Source organism: Manis javanica, chromosome 8, assembly GCF_040802235.1.
Source record: "Manis javanica isolate MJ-LG chromosome 8, MJ_LKY, whole genome shotgun sequence".
In the NCBI taxonomy this organism is placed as follows: Eukaryota; Metazoa; Chordata; class Mammalia; order Pholidota; family Manidae; genus Manis; species Manis javanica.
The window spans coordinates 41,787,136-41,814,808 of NC_133163.1; the positions used below are offsets into that span (position 1 = coordinate 41,787,136).

Sequence of the window (27,673 nt, forward strand, 5' to 3'; positions counted from 1 at the left end):
ATCCAAGCTAGTATTGTTGAGGTGTTATCCAAGGCCAACATTGATGTCAAAAGAGTTAATGTATGACTTAAAATAAAATGTAGCAAGTAATTTTACATAAAAGCAGTTGTATGAGGTAATAGTTTTTTGAGTTGTTTGTATAGTAGTTAGCTATTCACATAAAATGATTTGCTCACACAGATACTCAAAGTGCAACAAATACCCTGCTGCTAAACTCAGTGACTAGATTGCCTTCTTAGGAAAGCACTACAGTTGACTGGAGTGGTACTGGCATGAGCCCAATGAAGGGTGTGTATAGCTGGCATACTTGGCCTGAGTTCACATTGTTTCTTCCTGATGTGAGTGCTACTGTTCAGGTTATGACAGTTGTTTTTACAAGCCACAATACTGATTATTAACAGAGCAGTTCCACAAATTTAATTAATTTTAAAGCCTCTTTTTACAATATTTTAACGAAGAAATTTTGAACTAGGCATAAATCTACATTTTAATGCTAAATAAATATGTGCTTAGTTCCACCAGTTCTGTTAAGCAGACTTCAATTTTTAGCAAGACAAAAATTTATTGAAAATTGGTCAGCAGTATGTCATAATCCACAGAGCTAAACAGTTACATGGGACTATATTAGAAATTTAAAATTAATGCTGAAGTGTATGTTACATGTTATCATCATCTGATTCATCTTCTTCCTTCAAGGATTCCTGTTAAAAGAGAAGGTTTAAAAATTGATTTTTAGTATTTTAAAGCAATCTGAATCTAATAAAGTACGAATTAAAAATACTTTATAACTGACAAATAAAAACTAGTTTAGAATAAGACACCCAAGCAAAGAAAAGGATAGTTGACGATAGCTTCACACAATCTTGAAATCATTAAATGTCCTGAAAAATCCTTACCATTTTCACACAAAATTTTTGGAACCAGGGCAACATTATCCCCACTGAAGATAACCTAGAAACTTTCTATCCTTAGTTCCATTCAACCCTTATGTTATTTAATAGAAATAAACTAAGTTCCTTTATTATTCAGCACTTACTTCCATGATAACTACAGCCAGAGGAGTTTTCATGCTGTGGCTTACCTTGGCATATTTCTCTGCTTCTTCCCTGATATCCTTTGGAACAATTTCATGTCTTCCTTTAGTTACTGTAAATTAAGCCATATATTTAAGTGAATTAAAAATGAGGACTATATTGCGATTTGCAGTACCAAATAACCTACCATCTAATGTTAATACTGTAAAATTGTACTGTGAGAAATGCTTTGACTCATCTTTGTTTTTGCCACAGGAGATTAAAACTGCCCAAATTTAGCTTTTACGGAAATGAATAAATTACGCTATAATTTATCCTGATGCTTTGAAAAATACTGAGCATTGAGTATGGGTGCAGTTTGATGAGATCAATTCCTTTTTATAAGGAGTGGGAAGGTTTAGTCTAGTTGCCACACTAGAAAGAAAAAATTGATGATTTCTCAGTAATACTTTTAAAAACAAAGAATGAATGTTTCAAAAATTAAATGGCCTATTTACAGCATTAGTCAATTTTTAATTTTTAAGCAGAACTTTCCCTTTATAAAGACTACCTGGTAAATTTGTTCCGTCTTTGTATAAAAAGGCACCTAGTGGTGTGACCACATTTTGGCAAAACCTACTGCAGTGGGACATATGCATGTTTCGTGACCCAGCAATTCCACTAATACTCATGTGTATTTCCAAAAGAAATGCTACATATGTGTACCAAATATTTGTACAAGATGTCCATAGCTGCATTATTCATTACAGTTAAACACTGGGAAGAGCCCAACTGTCCAGCAGCAACAGAGGAGATGAACTGTGGTATACAGACATCAGACTACTACAATGCAAAGCAGCTGAACAAATAGTGCTACACACAGCAACACATGATTCACACAAATACGGTATTAAAAGATATCAAGGACAAAAGAATATGTATTCTTTAATTCCAATGATACGAAATTCAACATTTCCTATCATCATCAGAACTACCTATTATGTTAGAATTCAGGACAGTGGTTGCCTTTGGGGAGAAGGTAAAAAATACCATGCTTTCAAGGAGGCCTAAGGGGTGATCTGGTCTGGGCTATTAGTTGACCAGAGCAGTGGTTACATAAATGACTGTATTCATTTTGTGACAGTTGTCCAGTTTATTATTTGAGTACTTTGCTGTATGTCATTAACCAATTTTTTTTTTTTTTTACAAAGAAAGAAAGGCACCCAGTGGTCTGCTGGGTTTGGTACAGATGACATAAAGTAAATAAATGTACAAAAAATAACTTACTTTCACCAACCCAGCTGAGCTCTAGTTCAAAAGCTTTATCCTTAACTTCATCATGTACTATGTAAATTCTAAAACACAAAAGGGAGAAGTTTTAATTAAATTCATTTGACCATCTACAAACATTGAAATTGATGTACAGTCAGCACAAATTGGAATACTTAAGTATTTATAAAGTACTTAGTTTTCTAGAACTAAATAAAATACATAGTGTTTCATGTTATTAAGTGATGAAGGTGTGGTAAGGGCTAATTTCCAGAAGCACTTGTGAAAGAAACAGTTTATTGTGTTAAACTGTTGAACAATTCATTGAACATTATTTATTGTCTAAGTGGTTCTGTTCTGTGTTGTCAGTGTTTCTCATTTGCTGCTAACTGACAGTCACAGGGGATTCTGCTTATTCACAACTGGAAAGGGGAAGGGACTCAAAAGTAAAAAGATGGATTGTCAGTAGCAAGAGTGATAGGGGACAATCAGGACAAAATTATAAAACAAGGTTTTAATAGCTTATTAAAATGATCAGATTAGAAGAGAGTAAGGGTACCATTTAGATAGCAAATTCAAATTCATTATTAGATAATAGAGCCTTCTAGGACTTTTTTCTTGCATGTATTACGATGTAAAACCTGAGACACAGGCACAAACAGCTAGCTGACTGATTAGACAACATTCATGTTGTAATATGGAACAACTAGAGGTGCTATGAATTCTCTGGAATATTATGTTTATTACTTTCAGTCTGAAAAACTGGCTGTAAAATCAGCATTTCAGTGGATTTTTTTTGAATACCAAATGCCTGCATTTTTTGATCTAGTAGAATCATGAATTTGAAATACTGCCACTCAGGTTTACTGACTTCATTGCTTCCTATTATTGTTGCATAGCATTCTATGCTATGTACCTGTAGGATGAACCACTTCAGGCCTTCTTAAGCTGTTTTTAAATGTTTTGAAATACTGCTCTTCTCATCTAATTAGAACTTATGATTAACAAAGAACCCAAAGAACCAAGATTATACAAATGAGCCAGCTTCATGGGTCATGTACAGAATTAGTTACAAACCTAAAAGTTTGCAAACTAAGATTACTACTTTGGGGGCTCTGAACATTTGAAAAGTTGGAAGCTTTCAAATGAAGCCCTTAGTCTATGTCCTATCCTTTTAACTCTGTCGCTTAAATAGGAGTTTATTTTGTCAAAAGCTATTTTTTTCCTATCCCATTCATTATCATTTAAAATATGGAGATTCTTTCCCTTAATGGGGCTTAGAAATGAAATCAGTCGCCTTTTAAAAATTATGCACTAAGTTATTTTCAAACCAAACAGCAACCTTAGGATTAATGTTAAGGTAGATCAAGTGAAATAAATAGTTTTGTCACTGGTAAGAAAAATTTCAACTTACATTTTTGCAACTTCTTTAACAACATCACGGCAGGTCATTTCTTTCATCTACAGAAAATAAAATATTTATTTAAGAGACAAAAGAACAACACTCTGCACTAGTGTAACTATTTTGAGATTCTTTTTACAACTTATACCAATTGTCCATGCTCTAAAATAAGGAAAATAACCTGAAATCCCTTGGAAGACCACAACCTAAGTTTTTTGATTCAGTTTTAATATTCTTAAATCATACCAAAAAACATACTCTGAACAACTCATGGGTACCCTGGATTTTGTGGTATTAAAATGTATAAAAATCCAGACCCCTTTATCAATCTTCTCATAGGCAGACCCTGATACATAAAGATTACAGAGAAGATTTCTTTTTCTCTAGTCAATTTAGGATAATAAAATATAAACAAACAATGAATTCCTACTACTATACAAGAAGGAGTGAGACAGAGTACCTCATGGAAACTATTTAAGACAAATGCAAATGTCAGGAAAATCTCTACAAAACAAGGTTTGAGAGGTTTCTTAGAACATAGTTGGATTTGGTTTCATTTTGAGGAAGAAAAAAAAATGCACAAAGGAGAAGTGGGAAACCAAAATCTTAACTCATACTGGAAATAACTAGCATTCTTACAGTGAATATTGGATATGAGGATAGAAAAATAGCCCTTAAATGCTCAGCTGAGGAGTTTGTATACTAGGTATTGGAAGTGACTATTACAGAATATTTATTAGGCACTGGTTTCTGAATACACATGGTAAGATTAAAAGACTATAAACAAACTGGTATTCATATTCTGGACATGTTGGGGAGATGGAAAATGGTGAGAGAAAATTTTATATAGCAGTCCAAACTTGGAGTGATTTAGTTACTACATGTCTAAGTTCATTAGTACCTTTTTTTGTGGGGATATTGTTTTCTATTTAGAAATCCTGATGCTATAGCTGTGCCTGCACAGCATAAAGCAGGAACAACAAAAAATCATACTAAATGTAAATGTAAAAATACCAGTCTTATTAGCAAAAAGACAAATCTAATATGTGGGACCAACTACAAAAGCAACTGGCATGGGCTCTTTAAAAAATTAATGCTGGGAGGAGGAAAGGAAGACTCTTAAAAAGCATATAAGAGACAAAACCCTATGTGTCAGCCTTAAATACACAACATGTGAACCAAAAAAAAAAAAAGTTACAGATGACAGGATTATTGAGGCAATTCAGTTATGAACTGAATGTTAGTATCTGAGGTTGCTCAGAATGGTATTCTAAGGAGATGAATGCTAAAGCATTTAGAGATGATGCCTAATTTGAGACAGTTCATGGGAAAAAAATGGATAAAATAAAAAACCATTCTTCAATCTAACTGAAGATACTGTACTCTTTCCTGATGTTTAAGTTCTTCCTGACTAAATTGGGGGTGAACTGAAGGAAAATCCTGATCTTCATACTATGCCCTTATAGGTTAAGTTCTGTTTTGAGTAAAATTAGTTGTATCACAAAGGCAAACTAAAGCAAACGTGAAAAGGCACATTTTAAACAATATAGTTTTACATATGTTCATGAAGTTTTTATTTCATAAAATGATATTCTTGATAAACAGAAGAAACGCAGGCCAGAGCAATGATGGAAAGCAGGGATTGTCAAATTCTACTCTGTAAAGGGCCAAATAAGTAATTTTTCATCTTTATGGTCCATGTGGTCTTTGGTCTCTATTCCAACTATTAAATTACGTTGTAGTGCGAAAGCAGACAATGTAGTGGTGTTCATTCAGTAAAACTAAAAAGCAGGCTATGTGCCAGTTTGCTGACCTCTGATTAGGAGCATATTTTTGTCATTAAGTATAGATATGTTACCTCAAAGTGATCTTAATTCTTAGCTACGATTTGTTGGTATTCCCATTCCTTGCTAGGATTTAACCTCACAAAGACAAAAGAGCTAATGCTCCGAGTACTCTTATTTTCAGATTTCCACATAATGTTAAGGAGAGATGAAAGCAAACAGGAAAAGAGTAAATTAGGAACTTCACACTATACCAGGAAGCGAATGATGGAAAAGAGCACTGGCCTAAGAGCCTTGAGGTCTGCAAATTGTTCATAACCAATGTATTTTGACTCTAGCAGGTGTGTCTAGCCCAGGCTGGGCTTTGGCTAAGTGATTTCTGGGGTCCTTTTATCAATTTTACTAAAACACCAGAAATGAATTCAGCTTTACGGGTCTAGAATTTGGCATTAAATTCCAAGCACTAAAAAAATGTTTTCTTGAATGTGGCCTTAAATAATACTAGTTAAGCAAGGTTCTAGTACAGCACTAATATTAAAATGTATACGAAATATTAAAATGTACATGTAATTTAGCAAAATACTACGAAAGTATATGCTTCCCTTTTAAAGAAGTTTCTCATAAGTAATAAAGTTTGTGGATACTATTTCAATATTAAGTTGGCTAAATGGAAAACCAGGAAATTTTTAAGAAAACTTCTTTACACTAATAGATGAATTTCTTGCTCTTAAGGAAAGAAAAAATGGGTAGTTTTAACAGGGTTTTGTGCTTTACCTAGCTAGAAACAAAGCAAGAAGCCTAGAGCACAGTTTGATTGAATAGAAAAACTCCAGACAAAAGCAATTTTCTGGAGAAGAAATGATATAGTAAAACACCAAAGTTCTCAGGCTCTCAGGGCTTCAAGGATTTTGTGAAATCATATGAAATTTTTTGTATTTTTATCAATTAAGGGTTTATAGTAAGCAGCCATCAAAATCATAAAGGGATCCATGACACACTTCTATATTTACTACATTACCAGCTTTCTTATTTAGCCACTTACCTTTTAGAAACCTTTACTCCAAACAGCAAACCACACACTTTGGACTAAAGATTTAGTTTGTGGTGATAAACCTCAGTACTTGAGAATGTTATAGCAAAAATTCAAGCATTAATATATATTACCTGAAGCTTTTCTATTTCTGTCTTTGCAGCTTGCCTGGCTTTGCCAATGGCACAGCCCCAATAACCCTATGTAAAAAGAACACACACACAAAAATAGATATATCATTCTATTAAATTAATATACTCTCATAAATTATTAATGATTACTGATGTTTGTATTTAAAGGTTAATGAAAGGATGTCAAATGACTTTTAAAAATCACAAACACATTCTAATGACCACTAAGGGGCTCAAAAAATTAAAATATCAAACTTAATTCTATAATAATCTAGCTTATTTTTTATTAGAGGTGTACCAAAGGAAAACATGTTATATATACTTTATGAACTCCAGACATTTCAGAGGGTAGGAAGGAATAAAACTGTAGCATGACGGTGAAAGTGAAGTTATTTTTTAGAGAAAAAAAATAATTCCTATTCAATACACCCTGATTTATTATTTGTATTGTAAAGGTTTTTTTTTTTAATTGAAGGTAAAAATGGCCAATTAACACTTGTAATTCGTTTTTTTAAATTACCAAAGCCCACAAAAATCTCGGGAAAAAAAGTAATGAAAGGTCCAAGAATTCCATTTAGAATCCTTTTTTGTAAGGGAAGATGTATTCAGTTTTGAGATACTGGTAATAGAGTAATGAAGGAAATACCACAGGTAAAACTTTATGCAATTTCTATAAACAACATATTGAAAGCCAAAAAACACTTTCTTCTGCCTAATATCCACAGGTTATTATTACTAATAAATACAGTTACTCCCCTTGAATGAATTGTAAAGAAACGTTTGTAACCCAAATATATGCTTTAAGTGCTAATGAGATAACTGTTAAACTTGGAAATAGAATTTCATGATTCAAAATTACTCACATACGAAACTCCTGATGGGTCAATCATGTAGAGTTGTGCACTGTCATTCACACTGTAAGACCCTAACATGAAACTGCATAAAAGCAAATTAATACTTTAAACACCACAGTCCTTAATACCATAAAAGTATGTTTAAAATAGTGATAAAATTATACTTTATAACATAAACTATGAATATACAAGCATTATCTTGGACATATTTGCAGGTTCACTTCCAGGGCACCACAATAAAGTGCCCATTACAATAAAATGAGTCATGAATTTTTTTTCTCAGTGCATGTTATATTTATACTATACTATACTCTTAAGCTTCATAATAGCATTATGTCTTTAAAAAACTGTAAACACTTTAACTAAAAAACTTTATTGCTAAAAAATGTTCATCCTCCAAAGTGCAGTAAAGTGAAGGGCAATAAAACAAGGTATGCCTGTACATAAAACTTGTAGTAAACACGCCAATAAGGCAGTTTCAATAAAAACTACACATACTTGAAATTGTTCAAAATTCATGTGGCTGTGTGTGTTTAGTATTAAACTTTCTGATGAAACTTCACTGGGAGGATAGCACCATACACAAAGATGTAATAGTAAATGGAAAAACCATAAAGGGCCCAATAGGTAAAGGCATACACACGAAAAAGTAAAGATGACCAAATTCCTGATGTGCATTCACTGAATCTACCTCAAATTCCTACTCCACCCTTCATGTTTGGCCATTCCTCAGTATTCCTGCAATAATTTTTCTGCAGTAATGTAAATTGATTCAATACATCTTTATATGCTCAACAAATTAAAACTAGGTTATGAAATGACCATATGAATTGCAATTTTCTGAAATTGTGTTTTCTTTGCCCTAGAAGTAGAAACCAGCCCCATCTTACATATTTCATTTACAAAATACCATAACAGTCAACTTAACCAATTCCCACCTCTACTATCATTCCCTTCCATCTTCTATAATGCTGAGACTTACCTTTCAGAATATGTAACTTCATTATTTTAAAACCCTTCAATGTTTCCTTAGTATAGATCACAGGCTTCTGTAGGATCTAGCCACTTTTTACATCTTCACCAAACCTAGTATACCTACCTGACTACCTCTTCATTACCTGAAGATACCCATGTAGATTCATACTAGTCTCTACTAGAAATACTTTACCATTCCCCCTACACCTCAACAATTTTTTCCTTGCCACCTCTCTAGAGAGAGGTATTCCCTAACTGGTGCCCCACTATACTCAGTAGGTATCTATCACATCACCTCTAAAACTTTGACACAATGATTAACCTTTGTGTTCCCTCCCCACTTTTTGACTAACAGTATATCTCAATAAATGTTTGCTGAAAAAGTTCTCTTCTCCCCACTATTCTTACTCCCTTAAAAAGAGAACTGATAAATTCAGAGCTCAGTTGATTTTTAACCTAAGTGTTTTATAAGGTATTTTATTTAAGACCCCTAAGAAATAATATGAAGAATATGTGTAGCATACTGATGGTAGAATAAATTCAGGTTTTCTCTTAGCACTTGTCCTTATTACTTTAAATGTGGCTATTATAATCAACTCGAGGTAGGACTATAGCTAATAGACTTTCTACCACCTTTAACAGTGGCAAGCACTCAGATGTATTTTATTGTGATTAAAAATGACTTTTAAGAAGTTACAAATATGTCTAAGAAAATGTAGTCATCGATAGATGACAGATCTAGAGAGATGTAGCAGATCAAAATACTAGATAAAGCTCTGAGAAGCCAGTATTTGAATATTTACATGTATTTCAGGTCTTGATACAATTGACGCTACCTTTCCCCCAAAACAAAAAGATCAGCACCTCACCTGAACAGAAATAAACTAACTAATGGGGAACTGTGAAATGTAACTTTTTATAGATTTATTACTCACTGCTAAAGATATAATCTCCCATTTTAAGAGACTTTTACCTGATTGAAGTGTAACTGATGTAAATGAGAAAACTGAAGTATCAATACAGTTGGGCTATCTAATAACATGGAATATATTTAAAATCAGTTTGCAGTTTTCTGAGACTGTCAGGACACAATACCAGATAATTTGTTTTTTCAAGTTCTATTAAGATAACTGACATACATCATTGTATAAGGTTAAGGTACAGCATGATGGTTTGACTTATATATGTTGTGAAATGATGAAAACAGGTTTAGTTAATGTCCATTATACAGATAAAAAGAAAAAACTTCCTTGTGATGAGAGCTCTTAGGATATACACTCAATTTTCCATATACCATACAGCGATGTTAATTAGTCATCATGGTGCACATTTACATCCCTAGTATTTAATTATAACTGAAGTTTTTACCTTTTGACCACCTTCTTCTGGAGAACTTATAACCAAATAAAGTTATTATTACCATGAGTTCTGTTTTATCCTCAAATCTGTACTGTATTTTTCACTATTCAAAGTTTTTATATACAGTTTTACTTAATCACTGCCTTAATACTTCTATGGGGAAAACAGATACCTAAAACACAGACCTGCCTGAATATCTCACAAAAATTCATACCTGCAGCCAAAAGGTCTAACAGCACTGTAGAGCGTATATGCATGAACGTACATGGCCACTCTGTCTGCAAGATGCTATGAGGAGAAAAAACAGAAGATTTTATTAATAAATTTCTATTACTGTTCAAAAGGCTCCGCAACAAGTTATCCAACTTACTTTTAGTGGAATGTTATAGCCGAAGTTAGATCTAAAGTTGGAAGCTTCTTCTCTTGCAATGTCTGCTAAAGATCGAGCATCTGCCAACAAACCTGCTACTGCCTGAAAGAAAGTAAGTACCAGTAAATACACCTCCATCACCAATTAAAGTGTGTGTGTCGTTACTATAGGCTTACTTAGTATTTTTTTTTTACCAAGCATCGCCATTAGAAGTAATTTTTTTGGCTTAAAATTCTTTACAAAGCATTCTAGCATTTTGATCCTTGAGTGTGGGATTATAATTTGGAAATTTACCCAGTGTGATTTCACTATTTTGTCCAATGATCACATACAGAAGGATTAGTTCTATAATAAATGCTCCACATCTCCCCATTTACCACTTCATTATAAAGAATAAAACAAAAAAGAATAAAACCACTGGTCTTGGTCAGGACTGATCTTTAAAACAGTTCTGTGTTCAAAAAGTTTTGGTCTAAAAGGCACAACCTGAAATTTTTTTTTAGGCTACTGACTGATAAATTGCAATGCCAAACCAAAACACAACAAACCACACATCTTCCAAGATTGGTGGCTCAAAACTGCAGAACAAATTGAGTAAGTCAAAAAGGAACATTTTTAAATGTGACCTTACCATTCCAACATGCCGATCAACATTAAAAAGTCGTTTGTTGGAACCTTCTTCATAAAGCTTAGAAAGGACTAATTTTTCTACCCCAAAGACAACACCATCTTTACATCTGATTCCAATAGCTGTACTGAAACAAGAAGAAAATCAATTTTTTTGACTGAAAATAAAAAACTCTAAAATTTTAAAAAGTAACATTTAATTTTTTTTAAATTATGTCAAGCACTTTTAAGTCAAATATAATTTCAAAACTAAAAGCAATCTCGTGTGATAAATTAGATCCATATAAATGATTCTATGACCAAAAATATCTAGTGTATCATGACATCAAAAAAAATCAACTCATAAGTAAAATATGCCAACAAAGTAGCAAAGCATCTGGTATATGATAGCCATAATGTAACAAATGTTGACTAAATTCATGTCCATTAAAAATAGTACATACTGAATATAGAAAGAGATAAAAGATGGTGGCGTGAGAGGAGACAGGCTTCCTCCTAAAACTGTATACAATTAGAAAATAGAGTTGGCGCAACTAATCCTGAGAGAGCAACAGGGAAGAGGGCGGCGCCAGACTGCACACACCTGGAGAAAAGAGCAGACCTCACCGAATGGGGTAACATACCAGAGCTGTGGCCAGGTGGGACCCAAGCCCTTCCCCTGCCCCAGCTCACTGGCGGGAGGAAGAGAAACAGAGCAGGGAGGGAGGGAGTGGAAGACCTGGGACTGCCGAATACCTAGCTCCAGAGATCTGCTCTGGGAGTACAAACCTACATTTCATGGTGCTTTCGTGATACTTGCATGATTACCGGGTTGGAAAGCTAGTACAGGCAGAATTCCTGGAGAGACTCAGATTCCAGCCATTTGTGGAAAGCAGGGATCCATATCCTGCTGCTCTGGGACAAAAGCTTATACTTATGTACTTGGCCCACTAGTTCAGGCATTGGAGTCTGGGACAAAAGCTTATACCTGTGTGCTTGGCCCACTAGTTCAGGCAGTGGAGACAGGCACAGCAGCCGGGAAGCAGGGAACAGCTCTTTCCTCCCCCACCAGGCACCAATACCGCTCTCCTGTGACCCCCGACATTGCTTCAAGGGCTGAGCAGCTCCAGAGTAGAGCTCCTGGACACTAGAGGACGCCATATACAAATATGAAACACCAAACGAACCTGGTCCAGAGTAAAATTAATATAACTCCAGAGAAAGACTTAAATTGATACAGACCTTACGACTCTTCCTGAGAGGGAGTTCAAAATAAAAATCAACATGCTAATGGAGGTACGGCAAGATAGCCAAGAACTCAGGAATGAGTTCAGGTCAGAAATCCAATCACTGAAGAACACAATGTAGGGTATTAAAAGAAGGATGGATACAGTGGAGGAGACGATAAATGAAATAGAAACTAGAGAAGAGGAATACAAAGAAGCTGAGGCACAGAGAGAAAAAAGGATCTTTAAGAATGAAAGAATATTGAAAACTGTGTGACCAATCTAAACAGAAAAATATTTGCATTATAGGGGTACCAGAAGAAGAAGAAAGGGATAGAAAGTGTCTTTGAGGAGGCAATTGCTGAAAACTTCCCCAGTTTTGGGAAGGAGACAGTCTCTCAGGCCATGGAGATCCACAGATCTCCCTACACAAGGGACCCAAGGGAGACAACACCAAGACATAGTAATAAAATTGGCAAAGATCAAGGATAAGGGCAGACTATTAAAAGCAGTCAGAGAGAGAAATGAGATCACCTACAAAGGAAAGCCAATCAGGCTAACATCAGACTTCTCAGCAGAAACCTTACAGGCCAGAAGGGAGTGGCATGATGTGCTTAATGCAATGAAGCAGAAGGGCCTGGAACCAAGATTACTTTATCTGGCAAGATTATCATTTAAATTTGAAGACAGGATTAAACAATTTCCAGGTAAGCAAAAGCTGAGAGAATTTACCTCCCACAAACCAACTCTACAGTCTATTTTGGAGGGACTACTATAGATGGAAGTGTTCTTAAGGTTTAATAGCTGTCACCAGAGGAAATAAAACCACAGTAAAGAAAGTAGAACAGGTAATTACTAAGCAAATGCAAAATTAAATTAACTATCCACAAAGTCAATCAAGGGATAGACAAAGAATACAGAATACGATACCTAATATATAAAGAATGGAGGAGGAAGAAAAAGGAGGAGAAAAAGAAAAGAACCTTTAGATTGTGTTTGTAACAGCATCTTCAGTGAGTTAAATTAGATTCTTAGATAGTAAGGAAATTAACCTTGAACCTTTGGTAACCATGAATCTAAAGCCTGTAATGGCAATAAGTACATACCTATCGATAATCACCCTAAATGTAAATGAACTGAATGCACCAATCAAAACACACAGAGTCACTGAATGGATAAAAAGACAAGACCCATCTATATGCTGCCTGCAAGAGACTCACTTTAAACCCAAAGACATACACAGACTAAAAGTGAAGGGATGGAAAAAGATGTCTCATGCAACTAACAGAGAAAAAAGCAGGAGTTGCAGTACTAGTATCAGACAAAATAGACTTCAAAACACAGAAAGTAACGAGACAAAGGAGGACATTACATAATGATAGAGGGGTCAGTCCAACAAGAAGAAATAACCATTATAAATATCCATGCTCCCAACACAGGAGCACCCGCATATGAGAAACAAATGCTAACAGAATTAAAAGGGGAAATAGAATGCAACGCATTCATTCTAGGAGACTTTAACACTCCACTCTGAAGGACAGATCAACCAGACAGAAGATAAGTAAGGAGACAGAGACACTGAACAACACAATAGAACAGATGGCCCTAACAGACATCTACAGAACTCTACAACCAAAAGCAACAGAATACACATTCTTCTCAAGGGCACATGGAACATTTTCAAGAATAGATCATATACTAGGCCACAGAAAGAGCCTCAGTAAATTCAGAAATATTGAAATTGTACCAACCAGTTTCTCAGATCACAAAGCTATGAAACTAGAAATAAATTACACAAAGAAAATGAAAAACCCCACAAACACATGGAGGCTTCACAACATGCTCCTAAATAACCAATCGATTAATAACCAAATAAAAACAGAGATCAGGCAATATATGGAGACAAATGACAACAATAATTCAACACCACAAAAATCTGTGGGACGCAGCCAAAGCTGTGCTAAAAGGAAAGTATACTGCAATACAGGCCTACCTCAAGAAAGAAGAACAATCCCATATAAGCAGTCTAAACTCACAATTAATGAAACTAGAAAAAGAACAACAAATTTGACTGGCTCTATACTGTTGGAACTCAACCAAGAATTAGGAGAAGAGCAAGTTGTAACGCTCCAAAATCTTACGACTACAGACTATCTACTGTTAAAAGAACATATGGGATATGAACAGTCCCCAGGAATGGGTTGTTTTAATTTGTCTGATTTCTCTCAGACTGTTCAAGTTCAGTTGGACAATATCCACCATATCATAGATAAATTTTCACAAATGCCCAGGGTGCCTAACTGGTTTTCTTGGTTTCACTGGAGATGGCTGGTAATTATAGGTCTGATTTGGTTACGTAACTGTATTCCTATTATGTTAATGTGTGTACATAATTTAATTAGTAGTTTAAAACCTATACATGCTTAAGTTACTCTACAAGAAGATATGTCAAAGAAATAATCAATCTTCCCATGTTTTCTTCTGTCTGCTACTCCTATAGCTTTTCTTCTTCCTTCCTAATTACAACCCTTAAATAGAATTCGTGCCTCATATTGAATTTACCGAGTATCATAATTCTTCCAAGTGGTAAAGATACCTCAAGACAAATACTGGGCATAAAAGCCACAGGGCATAAATCTGCAAAGAAGTAAAAAGCTAACCTTTTCAAACAATATTGCCTCTCTCTCACTTACCAACTTTACATTTCACTGGCCCCAGAAGATGACTGGTTAGCCAGAGACGGGTAAGATTCCTCAAGGGAGGAACAACCTAAGACAGGCACAGTCGCAGGGGGGCCATCAGGTGAGAAATTGGGGATCAACAGAGGTGAGGCTTAGAACCTCAGCCCCCCTGTTTTGAGAATCTTCTGCATCTGTGGATGTTTTATTGCCCTTGTCTAGCTTGGATTAACACTTAGTCTACAGGCACACACCTGATCATCTACATTTGCTCTCTTACAGCACTAAACTATGTTTTCTACCTTTATCTTGCATCTACCTACCACTTCAGCATTTTATTTAAAAAAATAATAATAATAATAAGGGAGAAATGTGGGATTCACATATAAATCAAGTATAAAAATCAAACAAATATTCATATTTGAACTGATTGTTTATAGTTCATAATGCATGATCAAAACTGAAAGTTTCTGTGATGACTGCCCTTGTACTGTTCACCATGTAAGAACTTACTCATTATGTAAGAATTTGTTCACCATGTAAGAACTTGTTCGTTATGCTTCAGAAGATTGGAGACTGACGAGAATTAGGCTTGGGGTGGATTAATGATTGTGCATTAAGCATTGAGTCCCCTACACAGAATTTTATTGTTGTTAACAACCATTTGATCAATAAATATGAGAGATGCCCTCTCAAAAAAAAAAAAAAAGAAAAGAAAAAGAACAACAAATGAGGCCCAAAGTCAGTAGAAGGCGGGACATAATAAAAATTAGAGCAGAAATAAATAATATTGAGAAGAATAAAACACTAAAAAGAATCAATGAAAGAAAGAGCTGGTTCTTCAAGAAAATAAACAAAATAGATAAACCCCTAGCCAGACTTATCAAGAAAAAAAAGAGTCTGCACACATAAACAAAATCAGAAATGAGAAAGGAAAAAATCACTACAGACACCACAGAAATACAAAGTATTATTAAAGAATACTATGAAAAATTATATGCTAACAAACTGGATAACCTAGAAGAAATGGACAACTTTCTAGAAAAATACAACCTTCCAAGGATGACCAAAGAGGAAACAGAAAATCTGAAGAGACCAATTACCAGCATCAAAATTGAACTGGTAATCAAAAACCTATCTATGAACAAAACTCCTGGACCAGATGGCTTCACTGCTAAATTTTATCAAACATTTAGTGAAGACCTAATACCCATTCTCCTTAAAGTTTTCCAAAAAATAGAAGAGGAGGCAATACTTCCAAACTCATTCTATGAGGCCAGCATCACTCTAATACCAAATCCAGGCAAAAACACCACAAAAAAAGAAAATTATAGACCAATATTCCTGATGAACATAGATGCAAAAATACTCAACAAAATATTAGCAAACCGAATCCAAAAATAAAACAAAAAGATCATCCGTCATGATCAAGCTGGATTTATGCCAGGGATGCAAGGATGGTACAACATTCAAAAGTCCATCAACATCATCTACCACATCAACAAAAAGGACAAAAATCACATAATCATCTCCACAGATGCTAAAAAAGCATCTGACAAAATTCAACATCCATTCATGATAAAAACTCTCAACAAAATGGGTATACAGCGCAAGTACCTCAACATCATAAAGGCCATATATGACAAACCCACAGCCAACATCATACTGAACAGCGAGCAGCTGAAAGTTTTCCTTTAAGATCAGGACCAAGACAAGGATGCCCACTCTCCCCACTTCTATTCAACATAGTACTGGAGGTCCTAGCCACGGCAATCAGACAACACAAAGAAATAAAAGGCATCCAGATTGGCAAGAAAGAAGTTAAACTATCCCTGTTTGCAGATGACATGATATTGTACATAAAAAGCCCTAAAGAATCCACTCCAAAACTACTAGATCTAATATCTGAATTCAGCAAAGTTGCTGGGTACAAAATTAATACACAGAAATCTGTGGCATTCCTATACACCAACAATGAACTAGCTGAGAGAGAAATCAGGAAAACAATTCCATTCACAATTGCATCAAAAAGAATACAATACCTAGGAATAAACCTAACCAAGGAAGTGAAAGACCTATACTCTGAAAACTACAAAACACTCATGAGAGAAATTAAAGATACCAATAAATGGAAACACACCCGTGCTCAAGGATAGGAAGAATTAATATTGTCAAAATGGCCATCCTGCCTAAAGCAATCTATAGATTAAATGCAATTCCTATCAAAATACCAACAGCATTCTTCAACGAATTAGAGAAAATCATCCTAAAATTCATATAGAACCACAAAAGACCTCGAATAGCCAAAGCAATCCTGAGAAGGAAGAATAAAGCAGGGGGAATTACACTTCCTGACTTCAAGCTCTACTACAAAGCCACAGTAATCAAGACAATTTGGTACTGGCACAAGAACAGACCCGCAGACCAATGGAACAGACTAGAGAGCCCTGATATAAACCCAACCATATATGGTCAATTAATATATGATAAAGGAGCCATGGACATACAATGGGGAAATGACAGCCTCTTCAACAGCTGGTGTTGGCAAAACTGGACAGGTACATGCAAGAGAATGAAACTGGATTATTGTTTAACCCCATACACAAAAGTAAACTCAAAATGGATTAAAGTCTTGGATGTAAGTCAGGAAACCATAAAACTCTTAGAAGACAACATAGGCAAACATCTCCTGAATATAAGCCTGAGCAACTTGTTCCTGAACCCATCTCCTCAATAAAGGGAAACAAAAGCAAAAATGAACTCATGGGACTACATCAGACTAAAAAGTTTTTGTATGGCAAAGGACATCATCAACAAAACAAAAAGGCATCCTCCAGTATGGGAGAATATATTTGTAAATGACATATCCGACAAGGGTTTAACATCCAAAATATATAAAGAACTTACACACTTCAGCACCCAAAAAGCAAATAACCCGATTAATAAATGGGCAGAGGATATGAAGAGATGGTTCTCCAAAGAAGAAATTCAGATGGCCAACATACACATGAAAAGATGCTCCACATCACCAATCATCAGGGCAATGCAAATTAAAACCACAATGAGATATCACCTCACACCAGTAAGGATGGCCAGCATTGAAAAGACTAACAAAACAAATGTTGGCGAGGATGCAGACAAAGGGGAACCTCCTACACTGCTGGTGGGAATGTAAGCTAGTTCAACCACTGTGGAAAGCAATATGGAGGTTCCTCAAAAAATTAAAAATACAAATACCATTTGACCCTGGAATCCCACTCCTTGGAATATACCCAAAGAATACAGCCTCCCATATTCAAAGACATATGCACCCCTATGTTCATCACAGCACTTTTTACAATAGCCAAGATATGGAAGCAACCTAAGTGTTCATCTGTAGATGAATGGATAAAGAAGATGTGGTACATATATACAATAGAATACTATTCAGCCATAAGAAAGAAACAAATCCTACCATTTGCAACAACATGGATGGAGCTAGAGGGTATTATGCTCAGTGAAATAAGCCAGGTGGAGAAAGACAAATGCCAAATTATTTCCCTCATCTGTGGAGTATAACAATGAGGCAAAACTGAAGGAACAAAATGGCAGCAGACTCAGAGACTCCAAGAATGAACTAGTGGTTACCAAAGGGGAGGGGTGTGGGATGGTGGGTGGGGAGGGAGGGAGAAGGGGACTGAGGGGTATTATGTTTAGTACACATGGTGTGGGGGATCAGGGGGAGAACAGTGTATCACAGAGAAAGGACATGGTGGATCTCTGGCAACCTGCTGCACTGATGGACAATGACTGCATTGGGGTATGGGTGGGGACTTGATAATATGGGTAAATGTAGTAACCACATTGTTTTCTTCCATGTGAAACCTTCATAAGAGTGTATATTAATCGTACCTTAATAAAAAATTTAAAAAAAACCAGTACATACTATGTATACAAAACACAGGCTGTAAACAAACTAAAAAGTTAACAAAGACTAATCTGGGTCGAACGATAGTTCTTTTTTTCTTTTGCTTATATGCTTTTTCTGCAATAAACATGTATTATTTATAATAAATATATAAAATAAAAAATATATGTTTTATACAACTGTTTAAAATAGATCTTAATCTCAGGTAAAATGTAGAAAAATGTGTTGCATTTCAAGTTGAAAACACATTAATTACTTTGTTCTTCTAATTCTTATAATAAAGGGAATTCTGACTGGAAACAGAAAAATTAACAGACCAATACACAAAAAACTTGGCAAAGAATATCAGACACCCTTCCCCCACACTGCAGATATCTTCAATGGTTTTTCCTTTCAAGTTTAAAATTCCTTGGCCCAGCTTTCAAAAATCCTGAGAATCTGCAAAGCCCATCTAGTTTATTCTATTTCCTATTATATATTATAAATCCTGTGCTCTACTACATCCAACCTCAGTGTCAACCTCAAACACCTTATGTTCATATTTGCTTTTATGTCTTCATTGAGGTTATCCTTAGTGCTATGTATGATACACTTCCTCCTGCATATTTGAATAAATTTTCACAAAATGTTTTCAAATCCACTCGACAGCCTCAGGTAGCCTTTCCTTATTATTCCATGGCATCATCTTCCTCATTGTTCAGAATCTAAAATGTTCTTTATTCTAAACTCAAAGTTCTCAGAGTGTGGTGGTCTGTGAACCCCTCCAGCAATCCCTAAGACTCTTTCAGGGGGTCTGTGACGTCAAAATTATATACATAAAAATTCAAAGACATCATTTGCCCTTTCCACAGTGTGGATGTTTGCACTAATGGTATAGTATATAAGCACTGATGGATAAAACTGCTGATACTTAAAACACACATCAAGGCAGTGACAATACCATGCTTGAAATATTTCTGCTGTATAACAAATTGCCTGAAGGAATAAGCACTGATAATTGTTCTAATTGTGGGATTTTCTCATTAAACACCAATTTTTTTTAACCTTCAAATAATGTCATACAAACTTCAGTTATTTACACTTAGGTATATGGCAGACATTTTTTTTTCTTTCTAAGATCAACAAAATGAGCCTGTCACTTCGAGGAAAACAAATGAATATTTGTTGCCTGTGATAATAGTCAAATTTTCAAGCATAAATTTAAATTTTAGAAAACATATCACTATGAGCCTGTTTCCCAATACTAACATTATCAGACCCATGTTAATATTAACAAGTGTCATGTTTCTGATAGTTAATAATGAAATATGTCACACTTGGAATAGCTGTTAATTCAGTGAACCAGTATTTTCCAAATGTCCAATTCCCAATGTCACAATCATGCATGGGTAGAACATCCAAAGTGCAAGAGAGCCCACCAGATTTTAATTAAAAAGTACAAAGACTTCAACATTAAGTTTTCAGACTGCACACTGCAATGAACCTTTGAAGAACTACTATTTGTCCAGTGTTTGTGTAGTATAAAAGAACATCCACAATTACCTGAAAAGGCTATTAAAATACTCTTCACTTTCCAGCTACATTATTTCTATGAAGCCTGATTTGCTTCAAAAAATAGTGAAGCAGGAAAAGAACCTGTCTTCTATTAAACTTAACTATTGAGATTCACAAAAATGTAAAACAATGCCACTCTTCTCACATTTTATTTATTTTTGAAGTTATTTTGCATTAAAAATGTTAATGTCAAATACATTAATTAATGTTCATTTGTATTTATGTTAACATGCACTTGCATATAATATTTTAAATAAATATTCTTATTTCCTCAGTTTTCATTTCTAGTATGGTAAATAGTGATAGAACCACTAACTTTTATAAATAAAAGCTCTCTGAGGTCATGTTAACTGTTGACAGAACTTATAGCCTACATAAATAAATGCTCTTTCAAAGCCTCAGTAACTTTGTTTTACAAGTATAAAAGGAGTCCAGAGACCAAAAGTTTGTGTACATTTTTATTCTAAACCATATAGGCCTTGGAAATACAGTCTTCCTTTCATATCTTGGCTCTTCAATAAGGCCAACAGGAAAGTTTACCATTTAATCTTTCCCTTTTTTCCTTTTATACATTACTTTTGAGGGGCATACTTCTATAAAATAGTTATGATATGGGATATGTATTTTAATAAAGTACTTACAAGTATTCACTTATACATCATTAATTACTTTTTGGTAATTCTATGCTTAACACATCAGGTACTCAAAAGCATTCAGCTTTTAAATTCCCAAGTTTAAATTTCTTTTTTCTTTTTAAGAATTTATCTCCTTTTGATGCAGGAATATAATATTACATTATTTGGTTAAATATTTTCAAACTATTTGAGTATATGCCAGACTCTTTATGAAAATTAATATATAATCTAATTTTTCTGTTTTCCATTTTCTGTGCCCTCACAGCATTTAAAAATGTTTCAAGTGGTTTTATACATGTCATTTTTATGCTAAGTAGTTAACGTAGATGTGTCTATCCCAATTTTACAAACAAAATTTAACATTCAGAGGACTGAATAGAAACCCCTATAAACCCCTATGCAATACCATTAAGCAGCAGCTCAGAGGAAAACTCACATCTCTATTTCTCATGCAGTATTCTGTTACACCACGTTATACAGATCCTTCTAAAAGAGGAATTTGCCTAGTTTTTTTCTTTATGCAGAAAAAAATACACTGATTTTTAATGTTTCAAATTCTTAAAATTCTTCAAGTGTCCTTACCATACTTAGAAATAATTTATATAAAACAAATTCCTAAGATATACAGATCCTCATAGCCTAGTCTCAATTTTCTGGAATACAGATGACTTCAAAATGTATCTCTAGTTTTTTAGTCAAGACTTCCCTTACCAGTTTTTTACACCAATCAAAATGCAATTATGCAAAAGAGGATGAGAAAAACAGTAACTTTCCCAAGTCTTTCTCCAGCTCCTTGGTCTAAGAGCCTTTCTTTATAAACAGGAAGAAAATACGTCAATTTTTTTCTTGACTTGGACTCTCTTCTGAACTCTCAAACTTTGCACACAATGACAAATACACTTCAGACTGAAATTAACAGCCTTACTTCTATTACAGTATCAGATACTGACAGCTTCTAAGTACCAAAATCTCTAACATTTAAACACAAAATAAGGTAGCTTCATTACAAATCCTGTAAGAGAACTTAAATTTTTTTTTGCTCAAAAATTCTTAAATATTTCATTAGAAATTAGAAATCCATGTACTTTCTTTCTACCACTCAGAAGATGACACACAAAAATGAACATTTACATATTTATTCACTAACTGTTGAGGGCCTGCTATGTTCTAAGCCATGCAAAAACAAATAATCTCCACCCTCATGAAATTTCCATAATCATATAGGTACTAGTAGAAAGTGGAAAAATGCTACATTTACATGTGAACTTTTCTAAATTTTGGAAACATGACCCTACTCCATAAGTTTTCACTGTAATGAAAAAATTGAGCTCGTATACCAACACCATTTGTTTAGTAGTCCTGAAAAAAATTCTTTAAGAGATATGAATGAGATGTTATGAAATAAATTCTTTTATTTATCCCAAAGCTGCTTTAGATTCAAAAAGACTATATTCATCTAATGGTTGCAAAATTTCCTCAGTAAAACATTCTAATTTTGACAGCTGATAATTTAATCACAATGTTAAGAGTGGTGCCAGGGAATCATATTAGTGCAGTACTTTAAACAATGAAAGACAGAGTAAAGGGGTTGAGTCCACCAGGGAAATATCTTACTGATCCTACACTTTTTGGAGTGTGGCAGCAGAAGAGAAAACTAAAAAAATATCCCTGAAATGAACATATGATGGACTGCATAGGATATTTAAAACATGAGATAATAAAAGATGACAAGGTCACAAGGAAAACAATATAAATCAAGAATGTGAAAAAGGAAAATGGGCTAGCAAATATAATTTGGGTTTATACACTACATTTGAGACATGGTAGAATGTCTAAGTGGATAATCCTGAAATCAACTGAAAAAACAGGACTGAGATCCACAGAAAGATCTGTCCTAAAAAGAGATACGGAAATGACTAAAAAACTGAAATTATTTTACGGCAATATTATTTTGTGCCAAAGTAATGTAACAAACTTAATTACCAAAAATACAGAAAATGAGATATTTAATACCTGGTTGAAACATGCTAATTTCAAATAAAACAATGTTCTTACCTACTATTTTCCACAGCCTTCATAGCATATTCAACTTGAAAAACTCTTCCATCAGGAGAGAATGTAGAGGCTGACAGGTCATACTAGGAAGAAAAAGGCAACAATAAGCTTATAACAACGTATCTTTGGCAATAATACCTACGGTTTTTTATAAGTGGCTTACACATCAGAAATGTGTGTTAAATCACAACAAAGATTTTGTTTTGAAGAGGAAGAGGAAGCATGTCAGAGCAGCAACAGCCATTAAGGGAAAAGTTACATACTTTAGATTTCTGCTACTGAAAAGCAATAGATACAAGTCCTAGGTAAAGTCAGAACCTAGGTAAAGCTCATTAAAAAAAAAAAATTACTGTGGTACGGTAGAAACAGAAATGCAGTGAGAACTTTTTAATTCATAGCTGTGGCACTAATAAACTGAAGAACTTTGGACAAATCATTTATCATTCAAACATTAAATAAACATCTATTAAATGTTAGTCACTTTAAGAAACAACAAAGAATACTCATTCTTTAAGTCCTTCATTTTCAAACCAGACCAGGCACAGACCTAGATGCTGGAGATATAGCAGTAAACCAGAAAAAGGACTGATGAACATAAGACAGGATGAAATGATAGTCTGAGGGACTACCACAGACTACCTGATCAGGGAGAGCCTTGCTGGAGCAGTTATATTTAGCTATTGAGACTGAGGAAGACCTAAATAACAAGTCACTAGCGATTAAGGGATATGGAGGAGGAGCTGTCCTGGCATTTGACATAAAGATCTTAGGGTAGAAATTAGCCTAGCATAATCAAGGAAAAGAAATAAGACCACTGTGTCTTGAGCACTCAAGTGGTAGACGAGTAAAGCTGTATCATTGGCAAGTGAGGGTCAAACTATGTTGAGTCTTCTAGGCTGGAATAGAAGGTTTGTGTTTTATTCTAAGTGCAGTAGGAAGTCATTGGAGTTTAAACAGGGAAAGGGATATGATCCAATACTTCAGAAACATTTATCTGGAAAATGAATTGTAAAAGGAACATGGGGGAAGCAGAGATCAGGTGTCCCAAAGGTGGAGGCTTAGACTAGAGGAAAAGAGATGGAAGGTGGTATCTTTTGACAGTGGTCAAAAACAATTGCCAATGGATTGGCTCTAAGAGTAAAGTAAAAAAGAAATTAAAGGTGCATTTTGTTTTTGTTTTTCATTTCAGAAACCAGAATTGGACCATTCATTGAGCTGAACATTGTAGGAGATGCAAAACAGCAACTGGGAGAAGGAAACTGGAAAGCTCTACTTTGGACATGTAGTTTGAAAGGCCTGTTAAACAATCAAGTGAAGAGTAATGTCAAACAAGTTTTCCTATCTGGAGTTGTTGGGAGAAGTGAAGACAGGAGATAAGCCTTCAGCAGTAGTGCTTCCTGAGTTTGCTGATCTGTTAAACGTGAGATCCTGTACCATTGTAATACCAAAATAGCTCACATAGTTATTATATTATTAAGTATTTGTAAAGGGTTTGTAGAGGGAAACACTTAAAGATAGTATTAATGTAGTTGCAAAGTTAATTTCCTACAACACGCATTTTTGGGGATCTAATCCAAAAACAGTATAACAGCCTTAGCAACTCAGAATGGATTAAACCATTCCAAACATAAGCTGCCTATTAATAAATTCGGAAAACCAGTATTTGGGCTTAATGCAGAGTATCAAAATCCTGCTGAACAGAAGAAATAGATGAAATGGGAACCCATTATTCACTGCCTCTAGTGCACACAAGCAATAAATAGTTCTAAACAAAAAAACTGTATTTTTGATTTGGAGAAATGACATAAAAGAAGCAAAAGACTGAATATACGCAGTACGTTTAACAACGGAAAATTGTAAGCCGAAAGAGTTAATAATTAAGTCCCAACTCCAAAATCAATGGTCAATTAAGTCGTAAGTTAAGTTCCCAGCTAGTCAATTAAATGTTAAGGTACTGATACCTCAGAATGCTGTGAAGTAATTTACACAGGAAAAGTTGGACAAGGAAAGTCGGATTCTTCAGATTTCGCTTTTCATACTATTTTTCTTAATTAGGTCTGCTCGGATAGGGTTTCTAGAGTGAGGGGTCTGTCAATACACTTAAAGGGAAGAAGGAGAAGGCCCCATGAGTCAGCAGCAGCCGAGGAACCGCAAAGGCGGTCCACGGCGAGCTGCGTCCCGGGCCTTGGGAATCTCAGGCCGCCTCGCCTCAGGGGCTCTCAAGATGCTATCTACAGCCAAAACCATCGCACACTACTTCCACTTTCGGTTTCCCTAAGCAGCTAAAGAAAGTGACTCAGCAATGAAAGCTGCTCCAAGTTTTACCGCTGCGCCGACAGGCCCGCTACACCTGTGCTGAAAAGCTTCAGGGCCACCGTCACCACAATCGCAGGCCCAGAAATTCTCACAGGAAAGACCGCTGGTCACAACCGGCCGAAGGCAGGCCCAGCGCACCCCAAGTCAGCGCACCGCAGGCGGGCTGTCCCAGTTCCCTTCAGCTAATCCTCCGGCTAGACCACTGCACCGACAGACGACGAACTCACCCCGGTGCCGATAGAACTCATGGCGCAAAAATCAGCGGGATTCGTAAGGTTGCCAGGCCTAAAGCACACCCCCTACCCAGCAGCACGCACACTAGTAACGGGCTCTTTCATTGGCTGCTCTTGTTACCAATAGCCTTCTTCTCTGCAGCTCGTTCTTCAGTCTTCAGCCCGCGGAACAGAGGATTGTGGGAAAAGGCTGGGCTTGGGCGTGAAAGGAGCGTGGAGAGCGAGGCGCCTGTGCGGAAGCAACGGGGGTGGACGAAAGGGAACCGGGCGTCGCTTCCACGATTGCGGTTCTCAGTGTCGCTGACTCCCGTCGAGTCACCAAATTAAGGAACTGTTCCATTTCTAAATTTTGAATAGATAGCTCTCCCACGTGTTTTAAAATAAAAGTATAAAGACCCTCTTTAAAATGGAAGGTGCTATCTATAAAATCAAGTTATTTGAAGATTATGGAGATTGCTGGTTTAGTATGCCTCTGTATGCTTTTATTGTTTGTTGTGTTACAAGTTCTAGTTTTCCGGTCTTTCACTAAGAAAGATGTTTGTACTTAAGACATACGTACTCTGCCTTTTATGAAATTGCTTTAAATGTTGAAACTATATGGATTAAGCTAATAATTTGCTTACATACCTTTCTTATTAGCCCTGTAATTTAACAAAGCTGTTAGCATTTTGAAAGCATGTGAACTTACATTCAACCACACATAAAAACTGAGAATTCATTCATCAACAATTTATCGAGTATCTTCTGTGTGCAAGGCATTGCCCTAAGGTCCAGGAGCCACAACAGTGAGCAAAACAGATAAAGGTCCCTGTCTAGGTATCACCTTCAAGAGCAGGTCGGTAGTTTATCGAAGCATTAGTACCCTTTGTGTGAGGCTAACCCCGTTTAGGAGAATTAAGGGTTAAGACTGATTCAAGATACTTACCTCTAATATGTCCCAAGTTGTCGTTAAACACTGCTGATAAAACGGTGAGTGACTTTCTGAATGGGTGAGGTTTAAACTGGAATTTGGGATTGTTACAGGAATATAAACTTGGCTTGTAGGAACCGTCAGTTCGGTGTGGTTTGTCATAGTGATTAAGTGGGGGAGGGTGACAGGAAGTGAAATCAGAGAGGTGGACATGGGGTCCAGATCTTTACAGTGGTTTGGACTTTGATTGTAAATGAAAGGTCATCAGTATTTTTTTTTTAACTGCTAAATAGTTCAGGGTGTATTTCCCTAAAGTAAACATTACATATCCACCATACGATTTCTGAAAATCAGAAAACAGTATTATTTTCTAATCTACAGACTTTATTTAGTTTTTGGCAATTCTGTCAATAATGCCCTTCATAGCAAAAGAAAATCCAAGATATATTTGCATTCATTTGTCATGACTAGCCTCGTTTAGTCTGGAAAATAGTTGCTTAATATTTCTTTAGGCATTAACATTTTTGAAGAATGTATTTTGTAGGATAGTCTTCAATTTAGGTTTGTATAATTTTTTTCGTGGTTAGGTGATGCATTTTTGGCAAGAATGCCACAAAAGTAACCTTGTATTTATATTAGAGCATTATAGTAGAATAGGAGGCACATAATGCCAGTTTGTTCCAATACTGAATGGTGTTAATTTCCATCACTTGCTTAAGATTTCTCCAGTTTGAAGTGTCTGTTTTTCCTTTTGTAATTAATAATATCCTATGAGAAAATACATTGAGACTATGTAAATATCCTGCTACTCCTCAACATTTCATCCACTAATTATAATATCTGATGATTCTTATTTGAATCCATTATTATAATGGTTGCCAAATGTCGATTTTATAATTCCATCATTCCTTCCACATTTATTTTTGGCTTTCTACTAAAGGTCATCAGTAGTTTTTTAATCAGAATTATATGATCTAAGTTATTAAACGATCTCTCTTGCTTATATGTGAAGACTGATAGATCAGAGTAAGAATAAAAGCATGGAGAATGGCAGGAAAGCTATTCTAGTCCTGTAAGCAAGCAGTAATGGAGAGTGATTTGGAGGAGTGTGGTGGCAGTGGCGGTGGAAATGTATGGATGGATTTCAAATATGTAAGGCTTGCTGAAAAACTGGAAATAGAACAAAAGGGAGGAAGAATTTCAGTTGCTTCCTGCTAATGAGGTATTACAATTAATGGTTAGTTTCTATTCTTAAACAAATGGATACATAAAGGATTTGAATTTACTTGGAAGACTAGCCATTTAATTTGTTTGTTAAAGTATTCTATTGAATTTTTTCATGAGAGGATCCTGATTTAGAACAGAG

General features: G+C 35.3%; 1 protein-coding gene across 4 annotated transcripts; it reads right to left on the reverse strand.

The window, feature by feature from the left end:
* Window positions 1-542: 542 nt before the first annotated feature.
* PSMA3 (proteasome 20S subunit alpha 3) lies at window positions 543-26,483 on the reverse strand. Of its 4 annotated transcripts, none has more exons than XM_037007033.2 (11): window positions 26,323-26,483; window positions 22,849-22,931; window positions 10,819-10,942; window positions 10,188-10,289; window positions 10,032-10,105; window positions 7,493-7,565; window positions 6,633-6,698; window positions 3,697-3,743; window positions 2,301-2,368; window positions 1,082-1,146; window positions 543-701 (listed from the first exon to the last, which is right to left on the reverse strand). In XM_037007033.2, exons 1-11 carry the CDS (start codon window positions 26,467-26,469, stop codon window positions 657-659), a joined length of 894 nt encoding a protein of 297 aa, XP_036862928.1. In that variant the 5' UTR covers window positions 26,470-26,483; the 3' UTR covers window positions 543-656. The 4 variants fall into 4 exon arrangements, with proteins under 4 accessions (XP_036862928.1, XP_036862932.1, XP_036862944.1 ...); XM_037007037.2 differs by lacking the exon at window positions 26,323-26,483 and adding an exon at window positions 25,392-25,569; XM_037007049.2 differs by lacking the exon at window positions 26,323-26,483 and adding an exon at window positions 25,174-25,301.
* Window positions 26,484-27,673: the final 1,190 nt, after the last annotated feature.

What these genes read in the sequence shown, in the direction of transcription:
- PSMA3 (XM_037007033.2), bottom strand. Translation starts at nt 26,469, where the DNA reads ATGACAAACCACACCGAACTGACGGTTCCTACAAGCCAAGTTTATATT. An exon ending in GTTAGACCTTTTGGCTGCAG is followed by an intron (nt 7,566 to 10,031) that starts GTATGAATTTTT and finishes GCTTTTATGCAG; the next exon opens with TTTCATGTTAGGGTCTTACA. An exon ending in GCTCAGCTGGGTTGGTGAAA is followed by an intron (nt 1,147 to 2,300) that starts GTAAGTTATTTT and finishes CTTAATTTACAG; the next exon opens with TAACTAAAGGAAGACATGAA.